The 19,121-nt window shown below is 39.0% G+C and overlaps 2 protein-coding genes across 2 annotated transcripts in view; both read right to left on the bottom strand.

Annotated features, from left to right (window-relative positions):
* The window catches only part of LOC107707319 (vang-like protein 2), a 16,883-nt gene extending 2,715 nt beyond the window's left edge, over positions 1–14,168 (bottom strand). The window contains exons 1-7 of the mRNA XM_016511309.1: positions 13,954–14,168; positions 8,196–8,450; positions 7,731–7,854; positions 4,692–5,299; positions 2,808–2,944; positions 2,251–2,386; positions 747–990 (exon numbers count right to left, since the gene is read on the bottom strand). Of these exons, the coding sequence (XP_016366795.1) occupies positions 747–990; positions 2,251–2,386; positions 2,808–2,944; positions 4,692–5,299; positions 7,731–7,854; positions 8,196–8,266 (1,320 nt within the window). The 5' untranslated portion in view covers positions 8,267–8,450; positions 13,954–14,168. The remainder of the gene's footprint in view (positions 1–746; positions 991–2,250; positions 2,387–2,807; positions 2,945–4,691; positions 5,300–7,730; positions 7,855–8,195; positions 8,451–13,953) is intronic.
* A 1,544-nt stretch (positions 14,169–15,712) lies between these two features.
* Positions 15,713–19,121, bottom strand: part of LOC107707287 (rho guanine nucleotide exchange factor 11-like) — a 29,667-nt gene continuing 26,258 nt past the window's right edge. Inside the window, 2 exon segments of the mRNA XM_016511274.1 lie at positions 15,713–17,202; positions 18,766–18,901. Of these exon segments, the coding sequence (XP_016366760.1) occupies positions 17,144–17,202; positions 18,766–18,901 (195 nt within the window). The 3' untranslated portion in view covers positions 15,713–17,143.

The following is a 19,121-nucleotide window of genomic DNA, read 5'->3' as shown; positions in this document are numbered from 1 at the left end:
GTGTTTATTATTCACGTTGAATCAATGAAAGCAGTTTAATCTTCTGTTTATTCAGCTGCAGCGATAGGCATTTTCTGGGTATCTTCTGCGAGGCGGATTTGGAGTTTCAGCGTGAGAGCGCCCTCTGGCCTTCGGATGGAGATTTACTGCTGATCACAGAACCGTGCTTCACTGAAAGATACGCATGACAATCGCAGCTTCTGTCGAATCACGATCTCGATTCCATTTCGATTTATCGTGCAGCCCTAATTCCGGGGGTAAATACACGTTTTTCGGCAGGGATCTTCCAGTAAAATTCACATTTTAGGGGCTAAATATCACGTTATTGGGGTCGCTTCAACCCGCGGACATGAACAACAACACGCTCGGCAACAGTGTTAAAGTAGCCCAATTCCGCGGGAAAACCGCGAACTTGGCATCACTGCTTATGAACCGACCGCAATATAGCGTTTCCTTGTTTCCTTGGTTACCACTGTAAACAAAGCAGAGCTGCGCTTTATACGGAGGGGAAGAAAATGCCATTGCCATCGAAACTTTTCTCAAGACAGTTCCCTTCAGTAATACATTAATATAACCCCAGAAATGTAATGCATTTTTATACTTATTTTACTGTTATTTTCGGGATCTACTGGGACAGTGATAAAGATCTACCAGTCGATCGCAATCGATGGGTTGGCAACCACTGCTCTACACACACACACCACAGAAACCGTGAGTTACAGCAGTAGACGGGTGTGTTTGCTGACCTTGGGCGTCATGTTGTGAGTGATGCAGAACTGCAGGTGAGCGATGATGCTCTCCATGCTGTGGTAGGGCTGCTGGCGCGTCGTGCGCAGGTACTTCTGCATGGCTCGTGCCATGGGGGCGAAGATGGCCTGGGCCGCCTCTCGAGGGTCCATCACCTCACGCGGGTGCTTGGGTGACGTCGCCGCCTCGTCGTCCTGGAACCTCTTGATGTGAGTGAACGCCTCCTCTACCGCCACCACCAGTCTGGGAGGAGAAAACACAACAGAATATAAGAGTCAGGGACATCAGATGAACTTCATGGAAACATGTGCAGGTCACAATTCACTCCAAAAATACAAATAAAAAACAAAACAAAATTTTTTATAAAAAATTAAATAAAAATGCATTAATAATATAATAAATATGAAATAAATACAAATCAAAATTTAATAATTAAAAATAATAATAAAAATAAATAAATAAAAACATGCATACATAAATTTAAAATAATATAATAAATATTAAATAATAAATACAATAAATCCAAATAAAATTAAATGAATAAATAAATACAAATAAAAATGGGAAAAAAAAACAAAATAACAATTAAATAAAAGCATGCATACATCAGACTTTCTGCATTGGAAGATGGCCTGGGCCGCCTCTCGAGGGTCCATCACCTCACGCGGGTGCTTGGGTGACGTCGCCGCCTCGTCGTCCTGGAACCTCTTGATGTGAGTGAACGCCTCCTCTACCGCCACCACCAGTCTGGGAGGAGAAAACACAACAGAATATAAGAGTCAGGGACATCAGATGAACTTCATGGAAACATGTGCAGGTCACAATTCACTCCAAAAATACAAATAAAAAACAAAACAAAATTTTTTATAAAAAATTAAATAAAAATGCATTAATAATATAATAAATATGAAATAAATACAAATCAAAATTTAATAATTAAAAATAATAATAAAAATAAATAAATAAAAACATGCATACATAAGACTTTCTGCATTGATTATTTTCATAACATTTTCTTTTTTTAATACAATGAGTTTCATATATTCATTAGATTGTCATTAATGCAACAGTAATTTTTCACTTTTTTTTTTGGTTTGTGACATTCACCCAGATATTCACGATTTATCAGGATCTATTTCTTCATGGAAGCATGTCCAGGTCACAATTCACTCAAAAAAACAAAAAAATAAAAAAATAAAATATACAAATATAAAAAAAGAAAAAAAAATAATATAATAAATAGAAATTAAAAAAATGAATAAATAAATACAAAAAAAAGAAAAAAACCCCCAAAAGAATAAAAATTAAATAAAAACATGCATACGTAAGATTTTCTGCATTGATTATTTTCATAATTAAACAATTTCCATCTAAATTGATCAATACAATGAGTTTTATATATTCATTAGATAATTTTTAGTAATTTTTTCACTTTTTCTGGCTTGTGAGATTCACCCAGATATTCATGATTTATTCATGAGCGTTTTTCTTCAGGACTCTGACCTGGCCTTGCGTTTTCTGACCCTGCGGTCCATCTCGGCCTCCTCGTAGTAGTATTCGTTATGAGAGTTGTCCCGTCTGTGTGCGGCGGCGGCGATCATCGCGCGAGACTGACCCGTCGAGTTATTGGTGCTGTTATCTGGAGAGGAAAGCAGTGGAAATAAACACAGGCTTCTCTCTCGGTCTCTCTCAATCACTCTCTGTGAAAAGGAAACCAAGCCAGGATGACAAAAAAGGCTGTGACATGGGAAAGATGGGGTGTACCTTCTCCCAGGGAGTACACCTTAAATCCAGACTTCTTCTTAGACAGGATGGACTTGGGCAGGTTGAGTAAAGCAGGGTTGTAGACTGGGAAATCAGGAGAGTTGTCCCGTCTGTGTGCGGCGGCGGCGATCATCGCGCGAGACTGACCCGTCGAGTTATTGGTGCTGTTATCTGGAGAGGAAAGCAGTGGAAATAAACACAGGCTTCTCTCTCGGTCTCTCTCAATCACTCTCTGTGAAAAGGAAACCAAGCCAGGATGACAAAAAAGGCTGTGACATGGGAAAGATGGGGTGTACCTTCTCCCAGGGAGTACACCTTAAATCCAGACTTCTTCTTAGACAGGATGGACTTGGGCAGGTTGAGTAAAGCAGGGTTGTAGACTGGGACATCAGTGTAGTAGTGATCCAGAACCCACACCGCTGCTCGCTGGATGCTGACAACACACACACACACACACACACACACACAACTTCATTTATAGCATTACTTACTGCTTTATGCCAGGGATGCACGATCAATTGAAATAAAATACAAATAGCAATATGGCTTAGTGCTGTTATCAAATCGTCAAAGCGGCATTTTAAGGAAATAAATGTGCACACTGTAAAAAATTGTAATGAAAAGCATTTACAAATCAACAAATAAGAAACACATGGTCTCCCGGCGGTTTTCTGCCAAAATAATAATAAAAAAAACCTTGATAATTAACGTTTGAAAACATAGAAAGACAGCCAGAAATGTTTCATTTTACAATTGTATTTTATTTTTTATTTAATATTATAGAACGGATAGTTCCGGTCCTTGATTCTGATTGGCTGAGCCGCATTCGAAGCTGTTGTAAATTACTCTACAAACATACACCTTTGTTTACTTCTGTGTGTTGCTCGGCAACCACTTTGTTGCAACCACAACTGATTCTGAGGAACTACATTGTTTGGTGGAAGAATACTGTTTTTATTAATATCATTACACTTTATTTGCTCTGTTTTATTTTGTTAAACCTTACTACGTATATGGAATAGCCGTTTTATAAAAGCAATAACCCCCGTGAAGCCGTGGTTTACAATGAATTTATAACAGCTTCGCGTCGTGCCTAACAACGCCCCTTAGCTGTTATAAATTCACTGTAAACCACGGCTTCACGGGGATTATTGCTTTAATATTAATCAATAATAATAATAATAATAATAGTGTACAAAGAAGCACAGAATATCTGGAGCCTAAAAAAAAAAATCTATTTTTATCAGGGAAAAAATAAAAAGAATAATCACTATTAGATTTTTCCCGCACAAATCATGCGTTATTTCCACTACATGTTGCTAAAATAGAGACAGCAGCACAAAAGGAAGCCGACTGACAAACAAAAGCATCAGGATCCTGCAAAAACACAATCAAGCTGCATTTACACTTCAATCGGTTTGATTTCTGCTACATTTTCTTGCGGATTGCGGCTTGTTGCACGTGAGAAAACAGCAAATACAATATTTGCATCCGATTTTGAACATTTTTGAAAACATCAGACCCTAAGCGCATATGTGACCCTGGAGCACAAAAGCAGTCTTAAGTCGCTGGGGTATATTTGTAGCAATAGCCAACAAATACATTGTATGGGTCAAAATGATTGATTTTTCTTTTATGCCAAAAATCATTAGGATATTAAGTAAAGATCATGTTCCATGAAGATATTTTGTTAATTTCCTACTGTAAATATATCAAAACTTAATTTTTGATTAGTAATATGCATCGCTAAGAACTTCATTTGAACAACTTTAAAGGCGATTTTCTCAATATTTAGATGTTTTTTTGCACCAAGCAAAGCTTATTTATTCAGCTTTGAGATGCTGTATAAATCTCAATTTCAAAAAATTTACCCTTATGACTGGTTTTGTGCTCCAGGGTCACATATATATCTAAACACATTAGCAACTCAATGGGGATTGTTCATCACTGTTACACATCAGAGCGCCTAGATCTCAATTACAATCATCAGCTGCCGTATGCTCATTCATGACAGGCTGCATGGATGGGCAGGGAGTTTTTTGCCCAGAACAGAACCATACCGCCAAACCAAACTTTATGCTAAGTATCTATCATTTTGACGATAGTGGTCCTGACAGACTGTGCATTAATTTCAAGGATTTCCTCAGCAATCCTTCCTCGTAACAAGTTCAGTCACTAACCTGAGGTGGCCCACGCTGTAGAAGCGGCTGGCCCCGTCGGTGGTGCGAACCACTTTGAGGCAGAAGGCTGGTCTGAGCTGCCTGACCTCCAGCAGCACGAGCGCCAGATACTGGATGAACAGCAGCGCGTCTACCAGAGAGACGGCGTATCCCACGATGCCCCTGTAGTCGCGCTCTCGCGGCTCCAGCACCCGCACGCCGTAGAAGAGCCAGTACGAGGCCACGAAGAGGAAGACCAGCGCCATCAGGAGGCAGCGGAAGACGAAGAAGCGCGGCAGCGAGGCACGGGGCGGCCGCAGGAACAGAGCCCAGGACGAGATGAGCAGCACCAGCAGCTTGAAGGCCAGCGAGACGTAGAGGCCCTCGCAAGGGGTCCCGCAGGGCTCCAGGGAGTCGCGCCACAGCAGCTGGGGCAGCAGCAGGAAGGCCAGCGGCGTCAGGAGCGCGAACAGACCCAGAACGCCGCTCAGGACGGGCCCCGCGTAGCGACGGCACTCCAGCGGAGACGAGTCCTCCAGCTCCTTAGACGCCCGCGTCAGGTCCTCGTTAGACACGCTGTGCTCGGACGTCCCGGTCACAACCGTGGTGGTCTCGCCCCAGTTATCATCCTGACGAGAGACGCACAGGAGTCACATGCAGCGCTGCTTTTGTGGATTAAAACCAGTACAAATCATGTCGGATTACTGGATAAAGCTGAGATAAATTACATGAGAAACTTATTTCAGATAGTTGCCAAGGCAACATTTCTAATTTTAACTTAAATTACTAAAATTAATAAAACCGCTAAACAGAAAAAAATAATTATAAAAAAATAATACAAAAATTGCAAAAGAATATAAAATGACTGAAATGCCCACTAAAATTAAAATAAATACAACAATAAAATAATGAAAAATAATTGAAAGAGCTGGTAACTGTAACCCTGGCAACTAACCAAAATAAGTTTAAGCTAAACTTAATTTATTAAAAGAGATAGAGTTATTTCAGTTAGTCGAGGCAGCATTTCTAATTTTTAAATTAAATTAATAAAATTAATAAAACAGCTAAATAGAAAATAAAATAAAGAATACAAAAACTTACAAAAATGACAAAAGAATATAAAGTGACTGAAAAGTCCACTAAAATTAAAGTAAATAAATAAATACAACAATAAAATAATGAAAAATAATTGAAAGAGCTGGCAACTAAACAAAATAAGTTTAAGCTAAACTTATTTTATTAAAATTAATAAATCAGATAACATGGCGGAAAAAAAAGAAAATAAGAAAAAATTAAAGAAAAAACAACAACACTTATTTCAGTCAGTTGCCGAGGCAAAATTTCTAATTTTTTAATTAAATTACTGAAATTAATAAAACAGCTAAATAGAAAAAATAAAAAAAGAATACAAAAAACTACTTACAAAAATGACAATATAACAAAACGAGTGAAACATCCACTAAAATTACAACATTTTAAATACAACAATAAAATAATTAAAAATAACTGAAAGAGCTGAACTAAAATAAGCATTAGATGAAAAACTTTTAACTTAAAAAATCATTAAACCGCAGCCTTGGCAACTAACCAAAATAAGTTTAAGCTAAACTTATTTTATTAAAATGACTAAATCAGATAACATGGGAAATAAAGAAAATGTAAGAAAAAATTAAGAAAATTAAAAGGAAAAAACTTACTTCAGTCAGCTCCCAAGTTATGTTTAAATACTAAAATTACTAACTAAAACTGTAATGATGATAAAGATAAATATAAATATTTTTAAAAACTAATAAAAATTACGAAAGCACATACAATTTCTACAACTCAAAAAACAAAAATAAAAGCCAAATAAATATACTATATACATATTAAAACAACACTGGTCACATGGACTGATGCTATGGCACTTTTGTTGTACTTTATATTCATTTCGGTGCCAGACAAGTACTCACTGTTCATGAAGTCATTTTATTTTATTTTTTATTACATTTTATTCTAAAGCATAAAGAAAATGCACTATTTTAGGAAACAATATTTTTGTACAGTGACATTCATGACACATTTTCCACTATATTTATGAACATAACACCATTAAAAACAACATACTGACCAACGTGCTTTACAAAAATCAATACAGAGCTAGAAAATATAATAATAATAAAAGAGAGTAGACAAACATCTTCAAACAAATCTCTACAGCTGGTCGAACGCCAAAGAAAAGAACTGTTTTTAACTTAGATTCGATGTGACCTGATCTTTTACTTTTGAGGGGTTTTTTGGTGCATTCTTCTCAATGGTGGTTCTCCTTCATGCATACAGTAAGTGAAATGATTTCCAAACACACACTCTTTGTCCGTGTGTGTCTTCTAGCAGCGTGCACTGACCCGGTCATCCAATTAATGACAGAATTTTCATTTTTGGGTGAACTAACCCTTTAAACTACCACTCTACCACAAAAAAACTTTTTTTAGCCAGAATCCATTACATTGATCAAAAGTGAAAGAAGGACATTCATTAAGTTACAAAAGTTTTTTTTTTTCTTGAGTAAATGCTGTTCTTTTGAACTTTCTATTCATCAAATAATCCTGAAAAATAAAATGTAGCAAGATTTCCACAACAATATTCATCAGCACAACATATCAAATCAGCATATTAGAATGATTTCTGAAGATCATGTGATAAAGAAAATGCACTATTTTAGGAAACAATATTTTTGTACAGTGACATTCATGACACATTTTCCACTATATTTATGAACATAACACCATTAAAAACAACATACTGACCAACGTGCTTTACAAAAATCAATACAGAGCTAGAAAATATAATAATAATAAAAGAGAGTAGACAAACATCTTCAAACAAATCTCTACAGCTGGTCGAACGCCAAAGAAAAGAACTGTTTTTAACTTAGATTCGATGTGACCTGATCTTTTACTTTTGAGGGGTTTTTTGGTGCATTCTTCTCAATGGTGGTTCTCCTTCATGCATACAGTAAGTGAAATGATTTCCAAACACACACTCTTTGTCCGTGTGTGTCTTCTAGCAGCGTGCACTGACCCGGTCATCCCCGCGTGTGCTCTCGGCGTCCAGCAGCGGCTCTCCAGGGGCCTGGATGGTCACAGACTTGTCTCCTCTGCTGCTGCTGTCTCTGCTCTTCGAGCGATGCCTGTCTCTCCGCTCCCTGAACCACACGGGACACACCAGGAGTCACATGACACAGAAACTCTTTACACCCAAGCCACATACATTTGAACAGATATTCACATAGAAAACAGCTACTTTAAATTGTAATAATATTTCACTGTTTTACTGTATTTTTGATGAGCAGAAAAGAATAATTTCTAAAACATAAAAAACAAAAACATCTAAATAAGTTGTGCTCCACATGAAGCAGCTGACTGAGATCTTCAGGAGCTCTTGATAATCACAGGCAGGTGTGTTTGACTGAACTCTGCAGGTAAGCAGATCTCCAGGACTGAATAAGCAGGAATAATTTCGTACGTGTATGTGATCTGCGTGTACCTGTGTTTGCGAGAGCTGCGTGAATGTGAAGACTTGTAGGAGTAGCCCGAGTACTGCGACTCGTTGTCCATGTCTGGGGCCGGTGGGCGGGGTTTGTGGGCCCCAGCTCCGCCCCTGGAGCGCTCTGTGGCTCCGCCCAGCCGAGTCTTGCGCTCCGAGATGGATTTGGACGACAGGGTCAGCGGCAGCTTCAGCAGTTCCACTTTACTCCTGAGAGAATCTATCTTGGAGGCTGACGGAGAGGAGAGGACGGACCTGTGAGGACAACTACGGAGCATCAGCATCCCAGCCATCACTGAACGCTTGAACATCTCACACAGGTTCAACTCAGACCCCAAACACCCGGTTCAGGGTCTCGACAGCGCATTAACTCTTTCCCCACCACTGACGAGTTATCTCGTCTTTTAGAAGAAAACGCTTCCCCGCCAAAGACGAGTTTTTACGGCTTTTCATGTTTTCACTGTTATACACTCGGGGGCGCTATTACACATCTTCTGAACGAGTACAAAAAAAAAAAGAATGCTTTAAGCTAGAATAAAACTGTTTGTTTTGTTTAAAAGTAGAGGCTCTGATCTTTATTTTGGTGTATTGCATATTCAAATATTCATACAGCAAAATATACTGGAGGCCATCGAATTTTAGTGAAAATCATCAAAATCGCTGGCAACTTTTTTTCAAAAATGCTGGCGGGGAAAGAGTTAAATGCAATATTTACATCAGGGCTGTACAATTATCAAAATATCACAAATGTACAAAATTGTGATATGATATTGCGATATGATCACAACAGCTTCAAAAAATAAATAAATAAATCCGCTCAAGTTATATGTAACCTGCAGGCATCAAAGAGGAAAAACTCAATATAATCTAAATTGATTTTACACACGTCACGTGATTTAACCTTCCTGTTCAAAAACTGAGTACTGAGACTTTTGTGTTTGGGTCAAATTTATCCAAACTGGTTTCCATGTAATTTGCCAAAAATCTACACTGAAGTGCAAATAACTAGTGCATTATGTTAGTAGTATTCATTGCTATTTGTACTGCAAATCCTTGTAAGGATAAAATTAATTTCAGACACTTCTTTTCAGTGCTGCAACAGACTAGTAATTGAGATCCAAAAACCATTTGACAAGCATTTGACAGATTTTGTTTTTGACTCCGTAAATCGACAAAGAAACAGCTAATTTTTCTTGGACAATTGAGAAGACAAGTCTCAGTTTCGAAGAATCTTTGTGTCTTTGCATTTCATATTTTAGTGTTTGCCAAGCTGCAATTAAAGTTTTCTGTTTGCTTTACCTGACTCTCCAGTGTTTTTTAACGCACTGATTTTTGCGAAACTGCATGCAAGCCAATAGGGCTCGATATAACCCCAATACCAAATCTGTCATTTTTGTACAGCCTTTCCAAAACGCATCTATGTGTTGAAACTTTGCATGCACATTCATGACCCTAAATGAGAAATAATCACCAAATTTCCAGAAGAAATTAATAGTTTAACCAGCATTTCGAGCAGTTTGAACGTCAAGCATAGGTCAAAATCACCCCAACACAAGAGGAGGGTATATCGCGGTTTCCTTCAATATAATGCATCCCTAATTTACATTCATATTCAAACCCCAAACCCAACACTTGACCTCCATGTAAAAACATCGGGCTTCATTTGTGAAACACAGGCTGCGGAAATGGTATTTAAATCATTCTCACGTAAACTGTCTCATTCAATTAATCACAACAATTCAGGCAACAGCGATTTTCCGCAGACATTCGTTCTGCTCATGTGAATGAATGATGCCCATTGTGTTCGAACCACTCACATACACACATTATCAGCATTCCTAATCAATCCGAAATAACTTTAAAGACTGCTGTTGCGCTGAACAGGAATTTCTGAAACACTTTAAGAACATCAAAAAAACTCTAACTAATCTCAGCCGAGCACGAGTACTTCAGCATCTCATAAAAACCCCGTTACTCAACACACATTCCCCGGCCATCGCTTGTCATCTCCACGGCAACTGAGCTTGGCTGTTGCTATGGGAATGAATGTGTGAGGGGTCGGGAGGGGTCGGGAGGAGGGAGGGGGTGTTTCTATGGCCGCCGTATATGAACGCATGAAACGCAAACCAGTGTAAAGAAATAACAGACGTCTATTTTTGCATTAGTTTCATCAACAAACGAGCCGAGTTGTTTTGGCCGTTTCTTAAGTAACGGCTCAATCTGATTATCTAAATAAGAGCCAGCACTCTGCCATCTATTTTTGCTCTTAACGCTCACATTTCTGTCTCCTAACAGGACTCATGTGAGACGGAAACAGACAGTCTGTCTCTTGTGTGTGTGGGCCGTCAGGAGTTGTTTACAGAGCTGATAAGACACCATTTGTCCAGGACGGACTCTGAACATGTGTCACCCATCAGTCTGAGGAGACCTTCAGAGATTCAACCCAACCGTGAATCAAGCGGTGCTGGAATTCATAATGCATTTTTTGGAGTAGTATCATGTTGTTTAGACTACAAGCCAGGTTTTTAATCATCTCAAACATGCTATAACTTATATCCCAAAGCTAATTAGCATCAAGTAGCGCACACACAACATATCAGCTCTTGCACTGCTAACAGAAATCAGTTTGGTTAATGACGGTTAATTCAGTAAATTCATTCACATGCACACACTTTAAATTCGTTTAGACTTGGCGTTTATAGTAAATGTTGATATTAAGGAGTGCCACTATAATTGTGTTCTGTATACAATTAAATGTAAAGGATTTTGTGAAGTGAGGGGAACTGAAATAACGTAAACATTTTGTAAAATCCGACTTCTGTTTTATTTTTTTAATTTTCTCTCAACAATGCAATTTTGACCCGTGCAACTTATCCACGTGTGACTTTTGGAAAATATGGCAATTATTGGGGGACACTTCCTCCAGAGCACTGAGAGAATCGTTCATGAAATCATAAAGTTGAACCAGAATCATTAAATTACTCAAATTATCACAGTTACCACAGCAAGCGCATTCTCGTCTGCCGCTTTAAATTCTCAAGCTCGTTACAGCAGGATTGATTCATTATCTGCAAAAAAAAAATCATTCTGAAAGTGATTCTCTGTGCCGTTATCGTTATAGCTGTAATGTGGACTCTGCTATTCTTTAATATTGAGAACGATTTTTTGAGAACTATATCTTCATCGTTATCTTTATAGTTATCCTCCCTGGTGTGAGCAGGCCTTTAAGGTTGGTCACATTTAATGTTGTTCAATTAATTTTTGCAAGCAAAATCTAGTAATTTCAATAGGAATCCATGTAATGGGCGATTTTACGAAAGATTTCGCAACTAGTCCATGTTGGCCAAGTTCTGCATGATCTGTGATTCATACAATGTTACACTGATAATAGACAATAAACCTTATTTCCATCAAAATCTGTCTGCAACTTTAAACGCGACACCTCCTGGCAACACTTGCGTTTATGTGGGAACCGCTCGTAAACACTTCAGATACAGGTGTGATGAGCAAAACAACCTGAAACTAAATGAATCAGTACATAACCAATAACTAATAGGATGGACAATATTCCAGTTCTAGAAAGAAAAGGGGCTTTCCCAGATAGCACACGTAGCCTACGTCTGCAAGATGTTATGTTCAGATCACTTCATCTGGAAAGCATGTGTACAAACATCTGACAGATGTCTTTAAGATTTGCTGGTTTATGCTGGTCCTTTTGCTGGTTTATGCTGGTCATGTGCTGGTCCGACCAGCTTAAGACCAGCACATGACCAGCTAAGGACCAGCAAAGCACCAGCTTAAACCAGCTCAAACCAGCATCCCAGCTTCAAAACATACCTAACCAGCATATGCTGGTTTTTTCAAATCATAAACATCTTAAAGACATCTTCTAAACGTCTATTTGACCCCAAACCAAGCATCCACATCATACAAGACTGCATCTGAATATATGAATCCAGGATAACTCGACACTGCAGTTTTACTGTAAAGGTGCAGACGTTGATCTGGTATTCGGTGCAGATGCGTTCGGCAGCTGCAGTAATGGGTGTGGAGGTGAGGCGTGGCAGCTGTGATTTATGAACTAACACACCGGTCCCAGGTGTGGATTTGGCCTGCATATACAGTTACCCATTATTCCTGGTCTCATCTGACCTATTTAAACAACAACACAGTTGAACAAACACACATGGTCAAGTGTCACAAGACACATTACAGGCACCAAATGAAGCCTAAAAAAAACACCTACAGTGCACTTTCGTTTATGAAGAATGGAAAGCATACTGTGAATGTCAAACTGTTTTGAAATGAGCGTCCATTGAGTGTTTCAATGCCGTGCTCGGGTTACAGTCTCCTAGGAGACGGCAAAGGAGACATCTGAGCTCATCGCACCGCGCGGGCCTCAAAGCCTCGGACTGGCGGCGTCAATCACCGCCGCGTGACATGCGCGACACCCCCGCCGCCCGCGCCTACGAGAGTCCGAGGCTTTCGGGCCTTCATGCGACCACACTCGACGTGACACAGTAACCTAGATGCAACGTAACCGAACAAAACTAAGAAACAAATATGTCTACGTTCTGCACGTAAATAATAAAGACAATTTACAACAACAAAAAAAACCCCAATAAAATATTAAGTAGAGCAAGCATTTCTTACTGAGGTCTCGCTACGCTTTAGACAGCGAAATACAAACAATGAACAAACAAATCACTTTTAAAACGTGCGAGTTTGTTTTACAAGTATGTACTCAAAATGTGAAAATCACTAAACTCAGATGGGAAAAGTATGCAATTAGTTTAGTTTCGAGGAAAACGCTAACGATTAAAAACAAACAAAAAAAATCCCAAAAGTTACATGTAGTGATTATATGAATGTTTTATGCATTTTATGTACATTATTAACAATCATTAAGTGCAACAGGATCCCGTGAATAATTATCATTAGCGATGCCTGACTGGCCAACGAATCGTTCTATTGAACCGATTCAAAGTGATCATTCAGATGAACCGATTCGCACCACATTCGTAAATCGCTCGACTGCGAGGTAGGTGGTGTGCTGGAATCATAAACACAAACAAGTGTTAAAATAACACTATTTAAAAAGTTAAATATAGATACACCCCAAAAACGTACAAAATCAAACGCAAGAAGACTTCTGGGAGGGAATTCGAACGAAGCGGTTACTGAAACAAATCGATTCACTAAAATGAATCATTACGCTAAATATCACTGTATTGAGACTCATCCAAACAGAAAAAACAACACTTTCTTTCAATTTCAAACTATTAATTGTGGTTACAAAAAGAGATTCAACACATAAAACGTCTTAGACTATAACCGGCTGTACATTTTCTTCCAAACGGCTGAATTTGCGGATCTCTGAACACAAAGAAGAGTCCGAAAGAAGCTGCGAAACAAACCCGCTCCAGCAAAGCTTCATTCAGAAGCCCAGAAAACAATGAGAGCGGATCCTTGAGGTGCATTTAAATGCAAAGTCCACGACAGATTCACGGCCAACTGTTTTACTTCAAACATATCATGCAACACTAGACTGAATATAACATGTAATAGAAACCCATCCAAATGAGATATTAATGATAAAATGTTTTAAAACGGAAGTATAACTGATACTCTCTGCATCCCGCAGATGATACATGCAGCAGCCACTTTCACTCGCCTCTTTGTATCTCTTTTCCCCAGAAGAATAATCCACACGATACAAAAAAAGAAGAAAAAAAATCCCTTTTCTTCATAAACTCACAGTTTGCAGGTGAGTGAAATCCTCCTCTTGCCGAATCGCTTCGGATCAGTGAATGTGAAATGTTCTCTGGCCTGTGGACTCTACTTCGCGTCCGTGTTTTTCTTTTTTCTTCTTCACTCACATATTTCCGTCTCCATTCAAACCTGAGCTGATACACGCCCCGAATGGACGCCCGACTCGACCCGACCTCCCCCACGTTCCTGCTCCGCCTTCCCTCCCTCACACACACACACACTCTCTCTCTCTCTCTCCCTCACACTCTCTCTCTCTCTCTCTCTCTCTCTCTCTCTCTATGGATCCCACAACAATTAAAAAGCAAAAATATACTGTCCCCGTTTTTTAACTCGTAGATAACCACAAGTGAGATTTCAGTGATATTTTACCACTGAACTAGGAAATGTCCCTGGTTTTCATTTCTGAAATCCGGTCACCTTACTGTAAACATATATTTGTTTCTGCTGTAAAGCTGGGCATTTTAACATAGCTATGGGTTTGTCTCGAGCGGCCAGTCGACGAATTGCAGTTTAAGTCACTTGCGTGTTGGATTCAAGAGAGAGAGCGAGAGGTTGCTGCTTGACTCACACACACACACACTCTCTCTCTCCCTCACACACACACACACAAAGGCCGTTTTTGCTGCTGTTCCACTCTCTCTCTCTCACACTCACACACACACACTCTCTCCCTCTCACACTCACACACACACACATAACAAAATATCATATAACTTTTTTAAATATATATATATATATATATAAATGCCATTTTCTTTGATATTAAAAGCTCACAAAAGGTTTCAAACGTGTGCAACAATAGACCGGGGCTAGTTGTCACACTTATACTCCAGTGAATATGTATCTGGTTTCATTCTCCAAGTCAATTTCTGTACTCACACATGCTTTGCGACTCCAAAAAGCTTTTGAACATTTACTAGGGGAAAAAATAAAAATAAAAATAATACATGCATTTAACATATACTATTCCTATAATGGGTTAAGTTGTCACAGACTTCTCAGCAAAATATAAACAGCAGCTTCACAAATTAAGCAAAACGTGATTCATGAAAGAGCTAAGATCTAAAAGGTAACCTATAAACTGTGCTTTTGGCGAACAGAAATAGTAATTCACTGTATAAAATTACAGGATGTAAAAGCATGCGACGGCTTGCCCTGATCTGACATTTATGAAAACACATCAGTTCCAAAAGATCAATAAATCCTCAAATAATTCCACTAAAACTGTCTGACATTAGCCTTTTAAGAAATAATATTATATATCCGTACACCAAAAAACTAAAACAAGCAAATTCAATACAAACTGCATTCCTGTACTCACCTTTATATATAAAATGCTTCTGAATTGCTAAAAACTATTAGTTTTCACACTATATATCATTAGTGCTCACAACAATATTGACAGATATCGATTTTCATGCTTCAATCTGTTTTCAAAGGCCATATCCAATTCCAAAGCAGCTTTTCATTCCCCATCAGAGATAAAGTTACTGGAATGTGAGAAGAAAATCAGTCCGGACAGGTTTTGAATATGAGAAACCTTCCTTAAAATTCCCCACCAAAAACACACTGCACGGTTGTTGTTTTTTTAAACATTTTTAATTTCACAAAACAAATGAGTTTTTTTAACACGGGTTTTCGTTTTCCTTCTGTGCGTCTAACAATCTCGCCATTTTTAAAAAGAGGAAGAGAAAATAATTTACACATCTTTTCGCTTGTCATATCTACAAAAAATAAAATTAAAGAAATGACTAGAGCTTTACAGGAAATGAACATATAAAACAGGCTGTCAACTATATTACACGAGTCAATGTCAATAAAAATAAAAACAAACCTTTACGTACAGTAGTTCGCACGAGCATGGGTTTCTTCGTTTCTTCAGCGTACAAATTGCCGAGCCGTTGACGAGTATGAATGAATGTAGAACGATGGAGGAATGAGGCAAGAAACCAAAGTCGAGAAGGAAACGCACGGGAAAGAGTTAAAGCTAACGAGAGAAATCACATCTACATTTCTCCACCTGAGTTAACAGTAGTTATCCATACAAGCAACCGCCGCCGAATTCAATCCGCGTTAAAAACGTTCTGCAGTCACGCATAAACTCGCAAAAACAATTATTAAAATAAAAAATAAACAAAACAAACTTAAAAGGAGGTGAGGTAACAATCCTCCTTTGGCAGGTTAGGTGTACGAATTAAACACTTATAAAGACGCTCGTTTTTCAAACGCAAAGTTGCGTTTTTTTTATTTTTTATTATTAGTTCCCGATCCCTTCATTTGTGTTTCGAGCACCCGTTGAGCTACGAATTAACTACCGCAAACAGTGAGCGACAAAAGTTCACAGTATTTACACGTAATGCAAATGTGTCAGCTTGCAGGTCACATGACATGATGTCAGAATTCATAGACACGCCCCTTTTTCCCCCGTTACGATATAAACGGGAGTCCAGTTACGAACTGTGCGATAGTGTTAAACTGTGCGTAGAAACCGAACAAACGTACGTTCATTTGATATTTGAGCACAAATCTTCAAAACAAAACCTTCACCTTTTTTCGTTTTCCTTCCTTTTTTTTTTTTTCGCATAGTGTTACGCAATGAAATACAAGCTACGATATTAACGAACGAACAATGATTTCGTGAGACATCCTTATTCGCCCCCTCCCCCTCTTGTGTATTTCCACAGGGGTCCCAGTGCAAAAGAACCTGAATTTGTCAACGCAGTTTATCTGTAAATGGACGCGGCTCGCGATATACGCGGCCGAAACGTCGCCCGTTTGTATCCACGAGTTTCCTGACGAGAAACAGACGAACAGCAGGTAAAGTGCTGGGTTTCCTTCGCGGGACAGAGTCATGTCTTCAGCCGCGCTAGGTCACGTTCCACTTGCGTTTCTCACTTCCTGTTCTTCGCGCATCTCTTCACAATTACGCTCTTCGTCAATAACATCTCATTCTCTCTCTCTCGAATGCGCTACTACTTTCTTTTTCCTCCTTTCTTTCTCAGCGCTGGCCGAAGGGTCGTCCGTCCCGAGACACGAATTTCTGATTGACACAAACACATAATTTAGCCTGGATGGTGCTTCCAGGCGCAAGGCATGCTGGGAAGGGGCTACATCACAGAGTGCGGAGTGTGTGTTTGCGCGAGATGAAAGTCCTCTATCAGGTCCAGTGTAAACCGTCAGAAACCAGTGGACTGGATTTCGGGCTGAGCTGGTTCTGTTGAGACGCCCTCTTTACCTGAACGAACAACACACAAATATTAAACATAACACGGAATCTGCAGACTTTATGAACATTTCTGTTCTGGAAAATGGATTTAAACATGCTAAAGTGTGTTAAAAACAGCACTAAACTCTAAAGGCCGATTCACACCGAGCGCAAAACGATTAATCGCCTTCTGCTAATTCACGCCTGCACACTAGGTGGTGCCAACAACAATGCATTTTTCATCAGATATGCAATTCATATATGGATTTAACATCATCTGCTGCTCAACAGCATTAAATTAAGACAAATACAGTTTGGTTCCACACCAGAAACACAAACTATCTATAATGCTTACAATAATACATATTAAATAGAGGCACAATTAGCTAAATCTATGTGATTATTAATGTTTTTGCTTAAAACCCACTTTAATACTTGTAATAACGTCCGCTTTTGACCTAAAGTGGATTTTGATCTATAATAGTCAGACATGCCTTCTTTGCATGTTTTATAATTGATTGAATGCTACACCCACATATCATCCGTCATAAACATCCTTTATTGTTATAAAAATACCATGAGCTTCATAAAAAAAAAAAAACACATACAGGAAATATTTCTTCACAATCATGTCTATTTGCGTTCATATTTCATGTGTAGAAAAATGTTTCAATTTTTTTTCATACAGAAGGGCAGGAGATATGATCACATGATTGACCCACTTTAAGCTGCCCAACATCACAGATCTTTACAGCTCCAGAGTGAGGAAAAGGGCTGGAAAAACCACCCTCACACCCAGCTCACTCCCTCTTTGAGCTGCTGCATAAGAACAGTTTCCCCCCGCAGGCCATATTCAGCCTGAACAATTAAAAATCATAACTGACACTTTTATACATAGTATCTGGTAATTGTATATTGTTAAATACATAAACGGTACACTTGTAAATAACATATCTGTAAATTCATTTAAACAATTACATGTTTTTTTCTCTATACTTCTATTTCTGTATATAGTGCATTATTTAGTTTTCTGTTTGTCTTATATTAGTGTTATTTCATCTTTACTGTGTCACTCTATGTATGTCTGTACGTTCTTCTGCACTGGAAGCTCCTGTCGCCAAGTCATATTCCTTGTGTGTGTAAACATACTTGGTAATAAAGCCCTTTCTGACAGATCTGAGCACGCTCGCACACGTGGAAGAAAACGGACAGCGCTCTTCAGATCACATAATCAGTGGAGATTTAATAGAAATGATATTCTGTATAAAGAACATGTGAGAATAGATCTGTTCTCAGATACCAATGATAACAAGAACTCAGCATCCACTCTCTTCTTCGGTGTTTGTTTACTCTGGTTTTCGAAACACTCGCACCCTTTTGTGCAACAGCAGCTGCTCCGGACACGTGATCTAAGCTCAAATCTCATTGGACGGCCCGTTTCATCGCGGAGCGACGGGGGAAAAAAAATCGACACAAAAAATGATTCGTTTTGATCGTGCCTGGTGTGAACAGCCCCACAGGGATCTACTGTTTTGATTCAAAAGCGTCTTCGCGTTCAGTGTGAAAAGGCCTTTAAACATCAGTTTTCCTCACCATCTCCAGCTCCGCGGTCCAGTGATGGCATTCGGACCGCTGTGGGAGGCTTGTAGACAAGATCGCTTGATATTTTATCCACAGGAAGGGGCTTTCTTAACTTCTTCAGGAGTGTGTAGTGATCGGCTTCAATGTCCTACAACATCAGACAGAGAGATATCGTCGAGCCAAAGTCGAGTACAGTAGAAAAACCATTAGGCCTATGGGATGTCCCCACTTTTCACAAAAACAAACCTGTGTGTGTGTGTGTGTGTGTGAGATGTGTGTGTGTGTGTGAGTGTGTGCGGTGTGTGTGTGTGTGAGGTGTGTGTGTGTGTGTGAGTGAGTGAAGTGTGAGTGAGGTGTGTGTGAGTGAG

This window comes from Sinocyclocheilus rhinocerous, unplaced genomic scaffold, assembly GCF_001515625.1.
Source record: "Sinocyclocheilus rhinocerous isolate Xijiao unplaced genomic scaffold, SAMN03320098_v1.1 scaffold114, whole genome shotgun sequence".
NCBI lineage: Eukaryota > Metazoa > Chordata > Actinopteri > Cypriniformes > Cyprinidae > Sinocyclocheilus > Sinocyclocheilus rhinocerous.
This window is presented reverse-complemented; position numbering and strand designations above follow the sequence as displayed.